The sequence below is a fragment of the Poecilia reticulata genome, linkage group LG4 (assembly GCF_000633615.1).
Source record: "Poecilia reticulata strain Guanapo linkage group LG4, Guppy_female_1.0+MT, whole genome shotgun sequence".
Lineage (NCBI taxonomy): Eukaryota > Metazoa > Chordata > Actinopteri > Cyprinodontiformes > Poeciliidae > Poecilia > Poecilia reticulata.
The window spans coordinates 24,691,674-24,709,581 of record NC_024334.1 but is presented as its reverse complement, the minus strand read 5'-3'; the positions used below and the strand labels follow the sequence as shown (position 1 = coordinate 24,709,581).

Below are 17,908 nucleotides of genomic sequence, written 5' to 3'. Positions count from 1 at the left end.
GTGTGTACCTGCGTAGCTTTCTATTTGCTCCAGCTCTCTAAAAGCCATTCTACTCGTCAACAAAATACAAGTGGCTTGTAAAACACTTTTGCACACCGCACTTTTCAGTTTTTTCTTTGTAAAAACAAAAAAACTGTTTTGAATCGTGTATAGTTTTCTCTCTATGCCACAATTGTTTACCACTTTGTGTTGGTCTTTCACATAACATTACAATGAAATATACTTTTGTTTGTGATTGTAGGTTTAAGTTGGATCTTTTTTTTTCTTTTCAGGCAACTAAGTTTAAAAAAAAAAAAAACTTATTGGAAACTATATTGGTTTAACGATAATGCAAAGACACCAGTTACATATTCAAGAGATTGCTCAACTTTTGCAGTTATTTTCATCCTCACTGATGTAATGGTGCTTAGAGTAGCAAATCTGTTTTGAAAAGTCCTCTCCATCGCTTTGATATCTTTGTTCTTACTTTTCTTCTGAAGGGTGGTTGTCTTAGATAACCTCATCACCTTTCTGCTGTTCATAGGAAAACTGGTCATTTCAGGAGGAATTGGTAAGTTTTCCTTTCATTTGACTTCTGTAAATAGTAGCATTTTCAAAATCTGCTTCAAATTCATGTTCTGCCTTTGTTCTTTTAAAGACATTGTTTCACTTTAAGGGTAATTTTATCCAGCTCAGTTTGATACTTTTAATCAAACATAAATCGCATTTATTTTATCCCAGATGAAGTACCTCTACATAGAATGCCTTGTAAAACGCATATGTGCATCTTGAATTTATTTTATTTAGTCTCTTATATCCCTAAATGCATTGTATTGTATTCTGGCATTCTGGATTTTGCTTGAAGATCTTAAGACGGAGGTTCTCCCTTATTCTGGTGGACCTTTTCTTGTGACATTTCTTCTTTCCTCTCAATTTTCTGATAATATGCTTGGATACAGAACTGTGTGAACAAACAGCTTCTTCAGCAATGACCTTTTTGGGGGATTACCATCCTTGTGAAGGGTGTTGATAATTTTCCTCAGCAAAATACAAGTAAAGCCAGTCAGAGTTGAAGGAAAGAAAACCTGACAGCAAAAAGTCTTAATCAAGACAGAGGCAGAAGTTCACAGCTAAATTCAACTGGGAACCTGTAGTAAAACTTAAAAGTTGTTGTTGGCAGTCGCTTTCTGTCTTATCTCATTGAGCTGCAAAGAAGAGAGGAAAAAACTTTGGGTTCTGGACGTACAAATCAACTAGTGTTATTACGCCTGTATCTTTTGAACACATTCTGTAGACTTTGTCATTTAGAAATAAAACATGACATACACTTGGACAAATTTACATGTTTGTTTTTTCAGGGGTCCTTGCATTTCTCTTCTTCTCCAAAAGAATACCGATTGTTCAAGATATGGTACCTCAACTAAACTTCAATTGGGTCCCCCTTCTGGTAAGAAGTTGAAATGTCATTGTAATGCAAATGAATGCAGTTTAACTACTGATTAAAGCTATTGGCTTAGAATGAGACATTTTTCACATTTTAACTTGGCAAAGGAAATTATTTGCATAAATATTAGCTGAACTTTAAAATAACACATTACATTTCATTCAGCAAATGCATGTGCGTATGAATTCTGGGATGACTGAATGTAGTGTGAAGTGCTTTGGGGTCCTTTGGACTTGATAAGACCCTAAACAAGTACAGGTCATTTCATTAGCGTTAGGGTGCGCTGCTGAATGTAGTTTTCTTAAAGTAGACGGATATTATACCCCAACAAAAGTTTCTGCAGGGCAGTGTTAATATGTTGCTCCGATACGCCATCGGCTGCTGTAAGGTCCTGACAGCACATCAACCCGAAACATCCGTAACTTCTTTATTTGTTGTTTAGATGTTATCTAACTGTAGAATTGACTCTATTCGTAGAGACAGTTTTCAGTAAACTACCGTCTTGCTCCTTCTGTTTGTGTTTACAGTTTGTTGAAGAGTTAGGCTAAGGCTAGAATTTTTAGTCTCTGTTTTATTAGTTAGTCAATTTGGCTTGTAATGTATTATACAGAAAAAAAGCTGGAAAAAAAACCAAACTGTAATTCAAACATTGGGTAACATCACGTGGACACACAGGAAGTCGAAGTAACCAGTACAGTCCCTCTTAGCAAATCATTGTAAAGTATATAAAAACTCTCTTATATAATATAAACAAATTATGTAATCAAAATATTGTACATAACCTATGACAGTTTTGCAAGCTGTAAACACAGTTTACTTGTGATTTAAATAATTGGCTGCACAATACATAGTAGTGTGTCTGATGTAACAACAACTGACATGGAGAGCTGAATTTAGTCAGGAACTCAATAATCAACGAAGGCCCCATTCTGACCCATTATGTTTGTTGCATAAAAACAAAATGATATGCAGACTAAACATCTTTTGATTTATTTATTTTTTCCAGACGCTGATAATTGGGTCGTTCATGATCACAAGTGGCTTTTTTAATGTTTATGCCATGTGTGTGGACACGCTGTTCCTATGCTTTTGTAAGTATGCAGTATTTTTATAAACTTCTAAGAGCATCAGTTGTAGATAAAGGGTGGGGATGCGGGAGTTCTGCAAAGCTACCTCTAAACAACTAAAAGGCATTCCTAGTTTTCCACAGTTTCCTATTCTGCTTTTATTTACTTTCTCCGCTAAGCCTTTACCTTTCTTTCTCCTTCCGTCTCTCTTGCACCGCTCACCTGCCTCTGCTGTTTTCCTTCTGTGCTGCGACACGGTCTCAGGTGAGGACCTGGAGAGGAATGATGGCTCTTCTTCCAGGCCCTACTTCGTATCTCCAGGCCTGCACAAGATCCTCCGCAAAGGAGAGGAGCGTGCTAAATCGAGTGCTTCCTCCTGAGCGATGTGCAGCCGTTTTTTGTTTTTATTTCTGAACTTTTGATTCTGACTCACTTCTCCATATCTGCTTTGTGTGTGGAGGCTCTGCAAGTTCTCGAGGGCTAAACATCTAAACTGGATGCAGGGACGACCTGAACATGAAAGGACATGTACACAGTTCAGGTCCCAAAGCACAGTGGACCGAAAAAAAAAACAACAAAAAAACACTTGGCTTCACTTCCTCTCATGAGCCAGTTCAGATACTTGCCTTTTTGTCTGCTATGCTTTTCTTCATGTTTCTCTGTATTTTCTGCTGACCTCTGCCTTACTTTGAGGATGCACATCAATATACAGGATGGATGCACAAGCGGAGACACATTGCTTTTGTTTGTTTGTTTGTTTGTTTTTAAACCCAAACAAACATGGGGACCTTAAATTGTACAGATGCCACTGATGGACTATGATGTAAAGCATCACCCTGAACAGTGTTGGACTTCTGGGGCACTTTCTTATCGCACTTTGGTCTTTTGGTGTGAAATCATGATCTGTTTGATTCACCTTACAGTAAAGGAATCGTGTGTTTTATTTACTGCCTGCAGCATGATTATTTTGCTGTTGTTTCCCCACTTTTTTTTTGGTTTTTTTTTTGGTGATTTTCATCCTTGATAATTGTAAACGCAAATCCGAATATGATTTGAACACTACACCCAGCTAAACTTTTGTTTTCAGTTCACCACACAATCATTTCATTTCAGTAATAACCCCCCCACCCCCCCTTGTACGTACTGTAACACAAAGACTTTGCGGGAGGTTAAGACTTTAACATAAATTTTATGGTTCTTGCTTAAAATATGGACAGAGCCTGAGCATCTTAAGGACATGTGATTGCAGCCGCTAGTTTATGTGCCTAGTTGTCAAAAAAAAAAAAAAAAAGGAATAAAAAAATTGTTCCTCCTTCTGTAATTTTAGACTTAACACCAGGAGTTTTTGGGATAAAGTTTATAAAAGGATTTCAAAGCCATTTTTGGTATTCTTTTTATTTGTATTATTATTATTATTGGATGTTCAGATGTTGTGCTGTTTCAATATTCAGTATAATACACACTTCTGTCTGGAGGTTAATCTGTATTTCGGTTTTGTACAGGACTTCTTTTTTTTTCTTTTTTTTTTTAACTTGATGAATCAGATGAAAATGTGATTGTTTCTTTTTGAATAAATATAAATGGATGACGTGTCACCATGTGCATTTTGTAGAGGTTTTGATTTTTAAAGTGTCACATTATCACAAATGTCTTTAACGTTGTCTCGCCGTAGTGTGCGATCTGGAGGTGAACAACGGCTCGCCGAGCAAGCCCTACCACATGACCCCAAACCTGATGAAGATCTTCCAGAAAAGAACCATTGTAGAAGTACTGGAAAGACCGTCGACGCCACTGCGCGTAGCTACAAGAAGAAGAAAATGAGGCGGTAAACTGTCAAATGTCAGTTTAACTGGCATGAGCTTTTCTAAAAAAAAAAAAAAAAAAAAAGAAATAATTTGATTCAGACTCTGCAAGTTTACACCAAGTGTAAACCCTTTAAATAGATGGCTGTCCTTGGCCGCCTGCTGTCAAATTATTATTAATAATCGTATTATTTACAGTTGCAGTCAAGTTTCACCAAAGGTTTCTTGTGGAACAACACATTTCTTTATTGGGACTGCAGTAACCTCAGCTTTTGTTGCACTTTAAGCTCCTGTAGTTTCCAGTTTTTGCCATGTGAGGGAGCCAGTCATTTCTACATGCCGTATTCTGTATGTACTACTGGTGAACGATAAATGCACTGCTGACCTTATAGCTCAAAATATGTCATAATATTCTCCGAAGAATGTGTGAGGTGACGTTTTTATAAATGGCATTGTTTACATTTTTGATGATTGTTTTATCTTGTCCTATTTTATTGCTTTTTTTCCAGGTGCTGATATGTAGGTATGCAAATGTGTGAACTAGAGGAGAAATATATTAAAGTTAATGAATGTTAACTATTATGGGCTGTAGAAGACGCTAGAAATGATTAAAGATTGCATAAAGGCTTTTTTTTTTTTGAGGAGACGTGGCTTTTCTCAGCTAAACTGACATCCTTGCCAAACTGATGCCACTTTAAAAATCAGCCGAATGCTGTAAGGCGCTTGCAGTACAACCGACCCTTTTGTATTGCGACTGCAGTAAATTATATCTCAAACTGTGAATATTTTACACAACTTTTCAAAGTCTGAAACTGTTCTTTCACTGCATCCTAAAAGGAGCTGCTGACTTACTCTTGTAGGAGTTCTGAGCCCAGTTCAAAGCAGTTTCCTCCCACCTATGTGCTAGATGTAGTTGGAAGTTTGTTCTTTAACTGTGTTTGATTGTAAAACCCAGTAAGATGCATCTTTTTATGTCTTCACCCTTTGAGACTAATTCTGGAGAAGAGAATAAGATGTAAAGTTTTATGTCCGTTTTTTTTTTTTTTTTTTTTTTGGAAAAACGTCGAATAAATGAGCATCTTAGCTGTCCTCTGAGTCTCAAAACACTCTGTTCTGCTTAATTTCTTTCTTATCCAGGGTGGACTTATGCATCTGTTATTTAAATGATTTTAACCTCTCTGACTCTTTAAAGCCAACTCACACTTGTGAGTCTTTGCCTTGAGTGCGTGTGCGTGTGTGTGCATGTGTGTGCGTGTGTGTGTGTGTGTGTGTGTGTCACACATGAGAGCCTGCCCTCATGGTACCTCAGAGTGACAGCACTACCAGACTTTTACACACACCCACGGCATCCGTTTGAGCTGAACACGCCGGGACATGAAGCCGTTCAGTAAAGAGCACAACAACAGTTCTTGTGGATGAGGAACAGGACAAACGAAGCATGTAGCGCCTCAGTGGGGCATGGCGCACATGTGACATGTTGTCATTTTCGGTGTTGCGCTGAATAGCTGCTGCGCTCCCAGTTGAATCGTACATCTCTCTTTGTTGTTGTGCGTGTAGCTGGGACTTGGTCTCATTCCCACCGGGGGGGAATACTTCAGATCTGATAAGTGTTGTAAAACTTTGTTTTTATATGCCCTCCGCTCCCTCCCATGTCTGAAAATAAGATTCTTTTGGTCAACCACAGTCTGCAAGTAGTCACAAGTAAATCCTCCCTGCTAGTAAGATTGGACTCCGTTTTCTTTCAGAATCTCTTCAAAAGTAAAAAAAAAAAAAAAAAAATGAAGATGCAGAGCTCTGAGCTGTCTGACGTGAAAACAAGTTTAAATGTATGTAATGTGCAGGACTGAAAATGTAGAATTGCATGCGGAAAATGTTCTTGTAGGATCCATAAGCTAATATGTTTTGTAAAACAATAAAATGCTGTGCTGTGCAGAGATGTTGACACAATTTGTAGGTTTTCAATCATTTCCTTGAGGTTTGTGAAATTAGTTCTTTATTCTTGAAACAGAAACTTCACATACAATAAATTAAATTGCAACATTTATACAAAACAAATTCGGGTTCACCTTCATACGGAGTTTTAGAGCCTTTTGGCTTTCACATGGAGTAGCACAGTCAGACATCGTCAACAACAACTTAAACAAATATACTGCCATGTGTCACAGCTCTATGAGGTACACTGAAAACTTTGCATTTCCACATTATACAGTACACAGAGGACTGTAAGTCATGGTCTTCAATAGGTTTTTTTTTTTTTTGTTTTGTTTTTTGTTTTTAATACCGACATGGAAGGATGAATTTCTTGAAGTTTAAATGAAATGATGAGATGAAGCGATGAACATCAAATCAGATTTACCTTGAGCATCAAAATACTGCAGCTGGTTATGGAGAAGAAACGCTGGTGAGGTCTGAAGCTGTGTGTGGTGTGTGTGCGTGTGAGAGAGAGAGAAAGAGAGCAGCTAGGCGTGAGACACAGGCAAGGAGGTCATGGCGTGGGCAGGCAGCAGCGGCTGAAACATGGAGGGAGGAGAGTGTACTGCAAACACACAGAAAACAGTCTGAGTTACTACTGTCACACATTAAGGTGCAGGCTTGTTTGTGAAGTAATCATAAAAAACACAATCATGATATTTCAAACCTGTTTTAATCTAAGGTTTTTGGGGCAAGAGTATTAATATATATATAATAATACAACATCAACAATTTGCTTCATTTGCTTGAGTGATTTAATTCAAAAAGGAAAAAACGTCTTCAGTTTCATTACACACGGTGAGATTGCTCATTTATTTCTTATTGTTTTGATAATTTTGGCATACAGTTGATGAAAACTCAGGTTTCCATATCAGACCAGTAAAGGTTTGGTCATGACGAACACAATCATGGAGACAACTGCTGACATGCCAGTTACACTATCACGTGTGTGGCAAGCTACAAGGGTCATTTCTACAAAAGCTGGTTGCTAACAGGGCTGTATCCAAGCATAACAGTGGAAAGTTGAGTGGAGGGAAAAAAAAACAATAAGCACAACAGGGATGACTACAACCTCGAAAGAATTGTGGAGCAAAGCCCACAAAAGTTAAAGAACAAAATCCTAACAGTCAAGAGAGAAAGTAGTGCTGCTCAGGGACCTAGAATCCACTTTTAGATGCAATGAAAGTTTTACATTTCATTTAGATCCCAATGTTTGGCGGAACAGTGGAGAAGTCACTTGTGAGCCACTTTGACGTTTCCATAATCAGTTATGAGCCGAGTCACCTTCTGGTAGGCTCCCTGTGCTTTATTAAGGTCTGTGCTTTATGCAGTTGACCTCTGCTGACGAGCTTCAATAGATCCTGATTTCCTTTTTCTGCAGGACTTAGATCTTGCCTACACTGCTAAAATAGCGATGCATGGCATGACTGTGCTCGACTGACCAGCAAACTGGTTTGATCTGAAGTCCAGGGAGAATCTATGGTGTATTGTCAGGAGGAAGATCGGAGTCACCAACATGCCAGATGAGCTGAGTGCCGCTACTAAGGCAACACAGACTCATCGTCTCCGTGTCGCCAAGGACTGACGCAGTAATTCATGGCGAAGTGCTGAGTGTATAGACTGTTCAGTTCAGTTGGCCAGCTGTAAAATTAAAGCTTATGTTATATCTGAGAAATAAAATGATGTCTTATTAGTACCTGTATGCCATAATTATCAAAATTAACATTGACATCTAATCTAATGTTTATTTATTTATTTCTATTAGATGTGTCTCCCTTTCCGCCATGTTTAGCTTTTTTTTTTCTTACCTAAGATTAAGCTTGCATTTTTCCTTTTTATAAGCAGTCTTGTTTTCTGAGTTTTCACAACCAGCAGAAAAACAGAGGTGCACATTTTAGTAGAAATAGAATAGTATAATGTCAAATTTTGTTTTTGTAAAACTACAGTTCAATTCATCAATCATTATTATTATTAGTAGTAGTAGTAGTAGTAGTAGTACTAGTGTTGCTAACACTAGCAATACTAATACAATTGATTTTATTTTTTCTTAAGATAGCCCCATTATTTGACTATTGAGTGCCATCAATGAGAGATACTTAAAATATTTATCTGTAATAAATACAAAAATCACCCTTGACCATGATCATAAAAGACAAAAACACTAGTAAAAAAAATTTTGCTTTTGGTCAAATGTTTAAAGTGCTGTTATTGTTTTTCTCGTAGTTAAAAAAAAAAAAGAAGCCTTGTTCTCACTGTCAATGAAGGAGTGTAGCGCTGAGAGCATTGAGCCTTCTGGGCCGCCGTAGGCCGTGTACTGCAGCTCTTCGGGGGTCGGGGTGGGCTGGGACAGGCGGCCGGTCTGCAGGGAGGCCATGGGGGTGCTCGAGGTGTGATTGGGGCTCACGTGCTTTTTGTGGCGAGCTCGGCAGTTCTGGAACCAGACCTGCATTACAATTCACATTGATAATAAAAATAATAACCGCATTATAACCAGAAATAGAACAACTATCGTCTCAAATGACAAAGTCCAGCATCCCTGGCATCTAACAATAACAGAACAATAATTTTGGAAAAAAAAAAAAAATCACTAAAATGTCTATGTAGAAAGGGAAAAACACTCTAAAAAAGATTCAACACAAACAAATCTGACTGAGATATATGCCTGATTTAGAAGGTAGAAGAGATTTAAATCATCTTATCCGGTATAGAGCTGGAGAACATATAGTTTCCGGTCAGAGAGTAAAAAGTAACACTGACCAAGCAGCTATGCAAATATAAATCCACTCGACACACAGTGCCGAGTGCCACACATGCTTCTACCAGCCGATATCTTGCGATCAGGCGTGATGTGTTTTGTCTTTGTGCACCAACCTGTATGACTCTTCGACTGAGGCCAGTCTGCTCCGCCAGCTTCTGCAGAGTTTGAGCATCAGGGTTGTTGTCCTGAGCGAACTGAGCCTGCATCACCTGCATGTAAACAAGCAGAGGAAAGTCACTTCTTGTGTGGCCCGACAGAGCCGTGCTGCTGTGTTTGGCAGAAGCCTTCATCAGCTGACTCCACTTGTCTTACATGCATCGCAAACAGGAGGAAATTGATAAAAGAATATTGGGTGAAAATTATATTATGTAATTTGTGGTAACTTGCTGCGTTACATAAATGTTTGAAACTCTTGGTTCATTCATACCAATTTAAAAATGTGCAGAGTGAAAGCTGGCTAACGGTGCTATGACGTTTGTGCGTTTATCGTTTGCTTGAGTATCTCTGCTGTTTTAATAATCAATACTGAAAACAATTATCAATACCTGTCTTTGGTATTAACAGTCCTTCTGTTCATATGTTCCTCTTTTAACTTTTTATACAGGATGTAATGTATTTTTCACTACACTGACTGGGTCATTACCAGTTTTAAGTTCCCTTTAAAGTCTGACCTGCTGACAATTCATTTTTATTTCTGACAACTATGAAGGGCCAACATGTTATTAGATGTGAACATTTTGAATTTAACAGAAAAAGAAGAAATTACTATGGCATCTGAAATATATAGGTTTTTTTTGTATTTTTCTGTGAAATTCAAAAAAGGGGGCATCAAAATTAAAACCAGGGTGTTTAGGAGGGTAGATTCTGGTTTTGATGCATTTAAGGAACAGGAAAAATCTATTTATTTTAGATTTGATTTGCTAATCAAAGGAATAATTTCAGATTCCAATCTCTTGACCAATATTTTTGGTGCCTCTCTAACATAAACCTTTGTCAGTCAGAAACTTTGAGTCATAAAATGTAAAACAATCAATTAAATCAAAATAAAAGGGATCTGACGCAGGCCTCCCACTTTAGCCATAGTTGTACGAATAAGTAAACCTCGGATTAGTTACTTTATTATTGTTAATTAGGCTGAAAATATCGATTTGTTTATTTTTCTCAATAATATAATGCTGTTACAGCAACAGGGGGGAGAATCTACTTAAATATTACCTGAACGAATCTTTTGAATGAATTTGTTCAGAAAATAAAACAATGAATCGAATTGTTGTTATTATTAATTATTTGTTGTAATCTTACAAACCTGCAGCTGGTCGGCTGTGAAGCTGGTTCGAGCTCTCTTGGATGGCTTCGGCTGATTGATTTCTTGTTCCGTTGGCACTGCTCCCTCCATATTAACACTGCTTCCTGCAGCAGAAGGCTCTCAGTAAGACCATCCAAATAAAACTATATTATCCAATTACGTTAATCAACCTTTCCCTTCCTCTTCTTCTTCTTCTTCTTTTTTTTTTTTTTTTTAACTTGGTGGATACAAAAAAATATTTAATTCAGCAGAGCTTTCCCTTTTTGGTTGGAAGCCTCGCGCTCCGCTGCGGCCCGCTCACCTTTTTCCACGGCCCTCTTGAGGTTGTCCAGCATGCAGTCGTAATGGACCCTGCAGAGCACTTTGCCCTCCACCAGGGCGAACTCCTCCCCGGTGGAGAGCTGCCTCTTGCAGGAGAAGCAGGCGAAGCAGGCCAGGTGATAGACGTTGCCCTTGGCCCTGCGGACCCAGTCTGTGGAGTGGATGTTCCTGCCGCAGCACGCGCACCAGGTGCCGTAACGTCTGCAAAAGAAGAGCTCGAGTCACTCACAACTCCGAACATTTTATTTTTGTGTGTGTGTGACAGTTTTCTGACTTTATTTTTCTATTATTATTTCTGCAAAATAACACGATGTGATAATAAGAGTCGAATTCTGCATCTGTTCAGGACATTTATTTATTTATGTATTTATTTATTCTAATAATTTTAATTGTGAACACATTTATTGAGATTTGAGATTTATTAAAAATTCTAACAAAAAATATTTCTGGATTATTATTATTATTATTATTATTATTATTATTATTATTATTATTATTATTATTATTATTATTATTATTATTATTATTGTTGTTGTTGTTGTTGATAAACAAAGACAAGGTAAGGTGCAAATTCTCAATGTAACATGGACTACATGCCGGATTTTTGTCAATGTTTTTTTTTTTTTTTTTTTTTTTTTTAATAATTAGGATTTTACCCAACTGTAGAATGAAATCTACAACAGTAAAACGTGAGCGCGCATACCTGAAGTAATCCAGTTTGCAGAAAACCTCCTTCTCCTTGATGTAGCAGCTCGCGTGGCTGCCAAGCGAGGTCTGGCACACGCTGCAGGAGAGACAGCGCACATGCCAGCACAAGTCGTTAACCTAAAGCAAAAGATGCGATGAATTAGGAGGAGACGTGCTGTCTGAATTTGTAGATAAACGCCGCCGCAAAACAGCAAAAACAATGAAAAAAAATGCAACCTCGAGAAAAGTTTTTTGCTGTTTTTAAAAAAAATTATTTTAATTTTTTTTTTTTTTTACCTTTAATAAATATTTATCCACTATCTCCTCGTTGCAGTTGGCGCACACACTTCTGCCCAGCAGAGGCACAGAGGCCATCGCCGGCGGGGATGAAGTGTCTTCATCCAAAACTTCCACTGGCGCGCCCTGAGGGAGATCATCACAAACACCGGTTAGAAAGATTACGCACAAGGAACGCTGCGGCCCAACCAGCTCCTGAAAACTTTTTACATTTATCTTAGATTTTGTATCTTTTCTTCCTCTTGCTCGAGGCTGTAACCAATCTCAGACTCGAAACGTGCACATCGTTTCAACCATCCCGAATCGGAGTGCGTCTTCCAGCCTACCATCATGTCCCTCCCGTCCTCGGCGCACTTGTCCCGCAGCTCTCCGTCTCCCTTGCAGTCCTCACACATGACGAGAAGCTGCGCGACAAAAGGAGGATGTCGGCGTGTGAGCCTTAAATGCCCCCCGCACCTTCCCATAAATATCATGCCTTTCACCTTTTCACCATGACAACGCGCGCGGCGATTATAGAAAACCACAATGACATTTAGGAGAGGAAGATAGCCATCACTTACAAAAACAGACAACACTTTGAGCCGGCACTTATCACCCGTGCTTTTATGCTCTTGAGTTTCAGAATTTGTGATTCGGCAATAATAATAATAAGAATAATAATAATAATCTAAAAAAAAAAAAGAAAGAAAGAAAGAAAAAAAGAGAAAGAGCTGCAGGTTAAGCCAACCAACAGACCCGTTTCACGCGTCAATCAGCAAACCAGCGCGAAGTCTAGCAGGAAAAAAAGGGAGGACTGATTTTTTTAATAACAGCAATTAAAAGGAGCTTAAGTTCGCCACAAACGTTCTACCCGGAGCAACCAAAAGGTGAAGAGGTCTCATTAACTACTTGAGTTTTAATTGCAGAATTCAAGGGAGGGGTAATTTTCTTTGACATTTCTTCAAATTGTGAAAATACCGAGCTGTCAAGCTGCAGTGGAAGGCCGGGCTCCATAATGACACACCAGAAGCTCACTCTGGATTAATTGGGCAGAGCAATTTCCACTAATATTTATTCCGCGACACCCGAGCCGCAGCGAAACAGAGGGAGAGAAGGAAGTCCTGCGCTCACCTCGCCGTTGGACAGCAGAGATCCGCTCTCGCTGTCGTTCACGGCGCAGCATTCCACTTTGACTTCACTTTTCCAGCGCATGTCTGCGTCCAGCACGGAGAAAGAAAAGGAAGGTTGAAAAAAGAGTCCCGCTTCCCAAAGTTAGGAACGTTCTCTTCTTTAATTTAATTTTTCCCCCTTTCTTTTATCTTTTCCTCTTTGCGTCTTTCTTTCTTTGTTCCTTACTCTCTTCCTTTCTTCCCTTTGTTTCTTTCTTTCCCTCTTCCCTTCTTTCTCTCTCCTGCTGGTCTCCTGTGTGTTTCAGTCTGTCACTCAGTCTGCTCCGAGCAGTTTGTGGAGGGCGGATCATAATTCATATTTGCTCCTGGCCGCGCCTCCACCTCGCAAATAAGCTCCTTGTGTGGTTTTTGATGTTTCCGTGGAAGGAGCAAAAAAAAAAAAAAAAAAAATGACCGACACCTTTTGGAGTCCAGCCGACTCCTAAGTCCAGACTTCTGGACCAGGTTTTCATCTCGGAACCAATCCCATCAACTCTGCTGAAAGGAAGCATGCCCACAACATGATGCTGCCACCACCATGTTTTGTACGGTATGGACGGTGTTTTCAGTCTTTGTTTTCCCACCACCCAGTACATTTTGTGTGCAGATCCCAAAAAAAAAAAATCACTTTTATCCTCCCCTGAGCAGATCCTCTTCTTCCACATGCCAGCTGTTCACCAGTGATGTATCAAAAGATTCCCCCTGCTGAGCTGTGACTCTTTACAGCTCCTCCAGAGTTACCGTGAGCCTCTTGGCTTGGCTGCATCCCTGACTTGTCACGTCTTGAGAGGTTGCGTTATTCTTTTTTCTCCATTTTAATATAAATTGAACATGGCTTAGAACGTATCCACAACGGCCTCCAGCATCTATCTGCTGTGTTCCTCGGCATTCCTTATGTTAGTTGTTCGTATTGTTCTCTAAACCACTGATAGTTAGTGGCACTGGATTTTATTTTGGGAGATCAAAATAGAGGGGGCCAAATATAAAGCCACACCATGTTTTTTTCCCCCCATGTTTAATTGTAGAAAGTTGTGAAATCTATGTATTGTTTCTCTCCAATGCACAGTCTCGTGTTACTTTGTGAGTCAAACGTCATTCGTGGATCTAACAGAGCAAAGGTTTGAGGTTTACCTTTGGAAGCCACTGAACATTTATGCAAAAACATTCCTAGACGTTGAATGTTAAGATGCTGTAAACTTTTATATTTATTTCAAAGAATTTCACAGTAAGTTATATATGATCACAGGTATAATTCTCACAGTGAGTCGTATGGAAAACATCTAATTGTCAAATAACTGGTACATTATGTTACTCACAGCAGTTCATTTGTTTCAACAACACGCTTTCAATGAGGCCTTTATTTCATCTGAGGTGAAAAGGGGAAACATCTGAATGAGGATGAAGAAAATGGTTTAAGCTGATTAAATTGTCTTAAGAGCCAACATCTTCGTTAAGACCAACTTCATGTGTCACCTTTGCTAGTGGCTTTTTTTTTTAAATTTATTTAGCTCAATTTGTCTTTCGATTTTGTTTGATCACACAAAATCCCAACAAAATGCATTGAAGTTTGTGGCTGTAAAATCCAGTGATGTGAATAAAAGGTCATACTGGAATCAGACATTTTGACAAAACACTGTATTTCATACTCCTGATCCCTCTTGAAATCCTTATGTATGTGCAACTGTGGCTGTACCTTCAAATGGTATTTTTTTTAAATGTATTTCTGTTTTCAAGAACATCGACCGCATTGTTAACAAGTACATTTCTGTGTATTTGCCACAACGTATGAAAACATAAAACAACAAAAGAAAGCAAAAAAATAAATACAAATTTCTTAACAAGAGCTTACTTTAAGTGATCTGCAACCACTCATTATCGCCCCAGTCAGTAATCAGTGGTTAAAACCCGATCACCATCATTAAACACCAAACACCCTGAGGTCATAATTAGCTCAGTCCCTCTGAGTATTTAGATGTTAGCTGGTTTGAGAGACGGAGGAACTTCTCCATTCCTGTTGGCGGTGAAATACATAACGTGAAAATGTGCAACAAAAACGTTCTCAGCGGGGCGGGGGGTTGTTTGCAATTTGCCGTTTAGTTCAAAATAGTTGGGTCACCTGCTTTGGGGTTGTATGCAAATCACATGAATCCATCCGGAGACAGAAGACAGCGTATTGTTTGCAATCGGAGCTGATATACAGAAATCAAAAGGATGGCAACCCCCACACCCCCTCAGCCCTCTTGGGTTTCTCGTTTAGACTTTCATTCTTTTATTCACCCATTTAACTCTTTTCAAACCCGTCGTCTGTTTGATTATTACCTCCCCTTCACTTTCCCTACAGCCACTACTCACAGTCATGCAGAAGTGAGGGTTCTTTTCTCTCTCTCTCTCTCTCTCTCTCTCTCTCTCTCTCTCTCTCTCTCTCTCTCTCTCTCTCTCTCTCTCTCCACAGCTGCTTTGTTGTGGCTGGATAACAGTCGGACCTGCAGCAGCATGAGCCCAGATCGTATCGCACCATCTCACCGGGATAAAGGAGTTAGCGTGCCTCCATCCGAATGTGTCCTGTTCCACCCGGTGGAGATGAATACTCTCCATCTGATAACATTGCTCAAGCACAGCTCGCTGCAGAACACCTCCAACCGCCGAGTCGTCCACACCGGAGGGCGCTCCGACCCCTGCGGGACAAAAATCAAAAATCCAAGCGGCAGCTCCCGGTTCTCGGCTCTGAGGGATGAAAGTCCACCAGAGCGAAGGGGGTCTCTAACGTTTCAAGGGCTTATCTCGGAGACGAGTCAAAGTCTTTCTCACTTCAATTCGCCACGAGGTGATACGAGTGTAGATGTTGGAAGAGATGGGAATCGTGCTGTGTAACAGTTTAGTGTTTTGACTTTTTGAGTCCTGCTTGGCTAACTCTTCAGACGGGTTGCGTGATGTGGATCAGACAAAAACAACATCTCATCCATCAACATGAGAACAAACTTGTTTTACGCCCTAACTGTTTTACGTCTAACGTTGCGAGAATGTGGGACAAACAGTTTATGGCCTATTAGTGCTCCGTCGTTGTTTCTTTTTAGGCGGAAAACAGGACACTGATTGTAGACATCAAAGATAACATAAATATATTGAGTTGAACTTTTATTTTTGTCGTGTCGTGGAGGATACATGAGCCAGGTTCAATTCAGAATTCAGCTAATTCAATTCAGATGTTTTAAATATATATTACCAAAGGGAAATGTGGTATTATCCAAGCTTCTTTAGGTTTTTGCAGTTGGTGATGGAAGGGTCTCCTGTATCAGTCAGTATTGCAGCAAATCTGAAAATGCCTCTGACTGAACACAGAGGCATTTTCAGCAATACTGCCCGTTCTGTAATCAGGATACTCAAAACTATTTGCACCACTGACAGATTTAGGTTTAAGGCCGTCTTAATTCTACCAACATTTTATATCTGAAAGGAATTAATTCTTGGAGTTGTCCAGCTGTTTGGTGCTCATAGTAAATCTGTGGCTTTCCAGCCTCTATGATTTGGAGCTTATCACCAAAGAGGAGTTTCAGAATAGCAATGGAGAGCTGGTTAGCAATTGCTTAAAAATTTTTGATTGCTTTGACACAAAAAATCAAGATATAAAAACAGAAAAAAACTGTCTGCTTTGTCTTCTGCATTTTGCAATTCTTGTAATTGCAAAATATTGTCAAATATTGTAATTGTAAATATTTTCCCAATCAAACTTCTTGGTTAAATAAAAAAAAAAAACATGCCAGGGTAAAAATTATTTTTGGGCTTTGCTGTACATTTAAAAAAAGACCTATGTCAGATTATTAGCAGTTTTACCACAATCCATTTGCAACAAAGGTTGGAAAAATCTCTGAAATTGCAAGAGACCATTTCAAATCACTTGAACTCTTGTTTGTGAAGGAAGAAACAAAAAAGACTAGTCTCATCAGTCCAACTTTTAACAATTTGAAAATAAAGAGCAGTAACCGTTTCTATTGTCACTCATATGCCATTTTTGCAGACACCAACTTTCATCCTTTTTTATAATAGAGTCTAGATTCATTAAATCCCAGATAAATCAGACCACATCTCTCTGAAATTACAAATGCAGTTTTAAAGTTTAGATTTCTTTGTCCAAAAATGTATTTTTAATGTTCCAACCGATTACTGTTTCTCCAGCAGTGGTGTATGTTCATGACAAATATAAAAAGGAAAAACAAAAAAAGATTTAAAAATGACATAATCCATTACACCAAATAAATAATCGATTTAGATGGGAAAAGTTTTACCTAACTTTCATTTTAAAATGTATTATTAATTCCTGCCACCTTTTGAATTCTTTAAAATACCAAGAAGTGTTTTATTTGTACCCTATTTGACATGAAAATTCTTCTTACGTTTATGATCCAGCTGTGAAGAATGTGAACTAATTATATATAATATTGATTTATTATATTTAAGCACATAGAAGCAATAAAAAAATTATGTTATGATTAATTTATTGTATCCACTTAGTTTTTTTAATGGAAAAAGCAAAACAAAAAAAATGTCTCAGCCTTCCCAGATCTTAAATCATCAGGGGGTATGAACACTTTTGGACTTAACTGCATCCCCTACAAGCTTTTTGTTACGTTTACACTCTGCAAACTTTGAACTTTTCTCTGTTTTTGTCTCTCGTCTAACTTGTTGTGAAAAGTGCTGCTGGCATCCAAGTCTGGATTGATTAAACCTTCTGATTTAATATTTTTCATTGGATGGAAGACGTGTCATAATGTAAGACTTAATTATAATGTTTGTTTTATATTTCAACCTAGCGGCGATGAGCCAAGCATTCGGATTTTGACTGATTTACGATATTGTCTCATAAAAACTCAGCATTATTAAATGAAAGAATGTGGGGGAGATTTTAGTTCACGAAAGTGAAAAAACTCTGCCACTTCCACGTGGACCTTTGCTTTCTTAGGGGGCTGCACCCAACTCATTTCTTTCATTGAAATCAGCCGGATTTGAGGTGGTTTACAATTGACCCAACGAGTTTAGCGTGACCTTTTCTCCTTGCTGTAAATGGGCACTCATTGAATCTAAAGGGAGGAGGTGGGAGGCTGGATGAGGAGGTGGGAGGGGGGTCGGTGAG

General features: G+C 38.7%; 2 protein-coding genes across 6 annotated transcripts in view; one reads left to right on the top strand and one right to left on the bottom strand.

Annotated features, from left to right (window-relative positions):
- The window catches only part of slc44a5b (solute carrier family 44 member 5b), a 39,646-nt gene extending 33,575 nt beyond the window's left edge, over window positions 1–6,071 (top strand). Inside the window, exons 19-22 of one of the 2 annotated variants that reach the window (XM_008407050.2) lie at window positions 480–550; window positions 1,338–1,426; window positions 2,430–2,514; window positions 4,163–6,071. In XM_008407050.2, the coding sequence (XP_008405272.1) occupies window positions 480–550; window positions 1,338–1,426; window positions 2,430–2,514; window positions 4,163–4,311 (394 nt within the window). In that variant the 3' untranslated portion in view covers window positions 4,312–6,071. Of the gene's footprint in view, window positions 1–479; window positions 551–1,337; window positions 1,427–2,429; window positions 2,515–2,754; window positions 4,093–4,162 lie in introns of those variants that run through there. The other variant, XM_008407051.2, reaches the window with a different exon arrangement.
- Window positions 6,072–6,267: 196 nt separating this feature from the next.
- On the bottom strand, window positions 6,268–13,127 carry LOC103463600 (LIM/homeobox protein Lhx8). Of its 4 annotated transcripts, none has more exons than XM_017304496.1 (9): window positions 12,743–13,127; window positions 11,959–12,036; window positions 11,633–11,758; window positions 11,352–11,473; window positions 10,629–10,849; window positions 10,328–10,431; window positions 9,135–9,230; window positions 8,517–8,694; window positions 6,268–6,828 (listed from the first exon to the last, which is right to left on the bottom strand). In XM_017304496.1, exons 1-9 carry the CDS (start codon window positions 12,821–12,823, stop codon window positions 6,752–6,754), a joined length of 1,083 nt encoding a protein of 360 aa, XP_017159985.1. In that variant the 5' UTR covers window positions 12,824–13,127; the 3' UTR covers window positions 6,268–6,751. The 4 variants fall into 4 exon arrangements, with proteins under 4 accessions (XP_017159985.1, XP_017159984.1, XP_017159986.1 ...); XM_017304495.1 differs by having other exon boundaries at window positions 8,517–8,706; window positions 12,743–13,125; XM_017304497.1 differs by lacking the exon at window positions 11,959–12,036 and having other exon boundaries at window positions 8,517–8,706; window positions 12,743–13,126.
- Between the last annotated feature and the right edge of the window lie 4,781 nt (window positions 13,128–17,908).

Coding starts and splice junctions, on each gene's coding strand:
- LOC103463600 (XM_017304495.1), bottom strand. CDS start 12,823: ATGCGCTGGAAAAGTGAAGTCAAAGTGGAATGCTGCGCCGTGAACGAC. Junction 11,759..11,958: donor AGGACGGGAGGGACATGATG/GTAGGCTGGAAG, acceptor GATCTCCCTCAG/GGCGCGCCAGTGGAAGTTTT. Junction 11,474..11,632: donor TGGATAAATATTTATTAAAG/GTAAAAAAAAAA, acceptor CTTTTGCTTTAG/GTTAACGACTTGTGCTGGCA.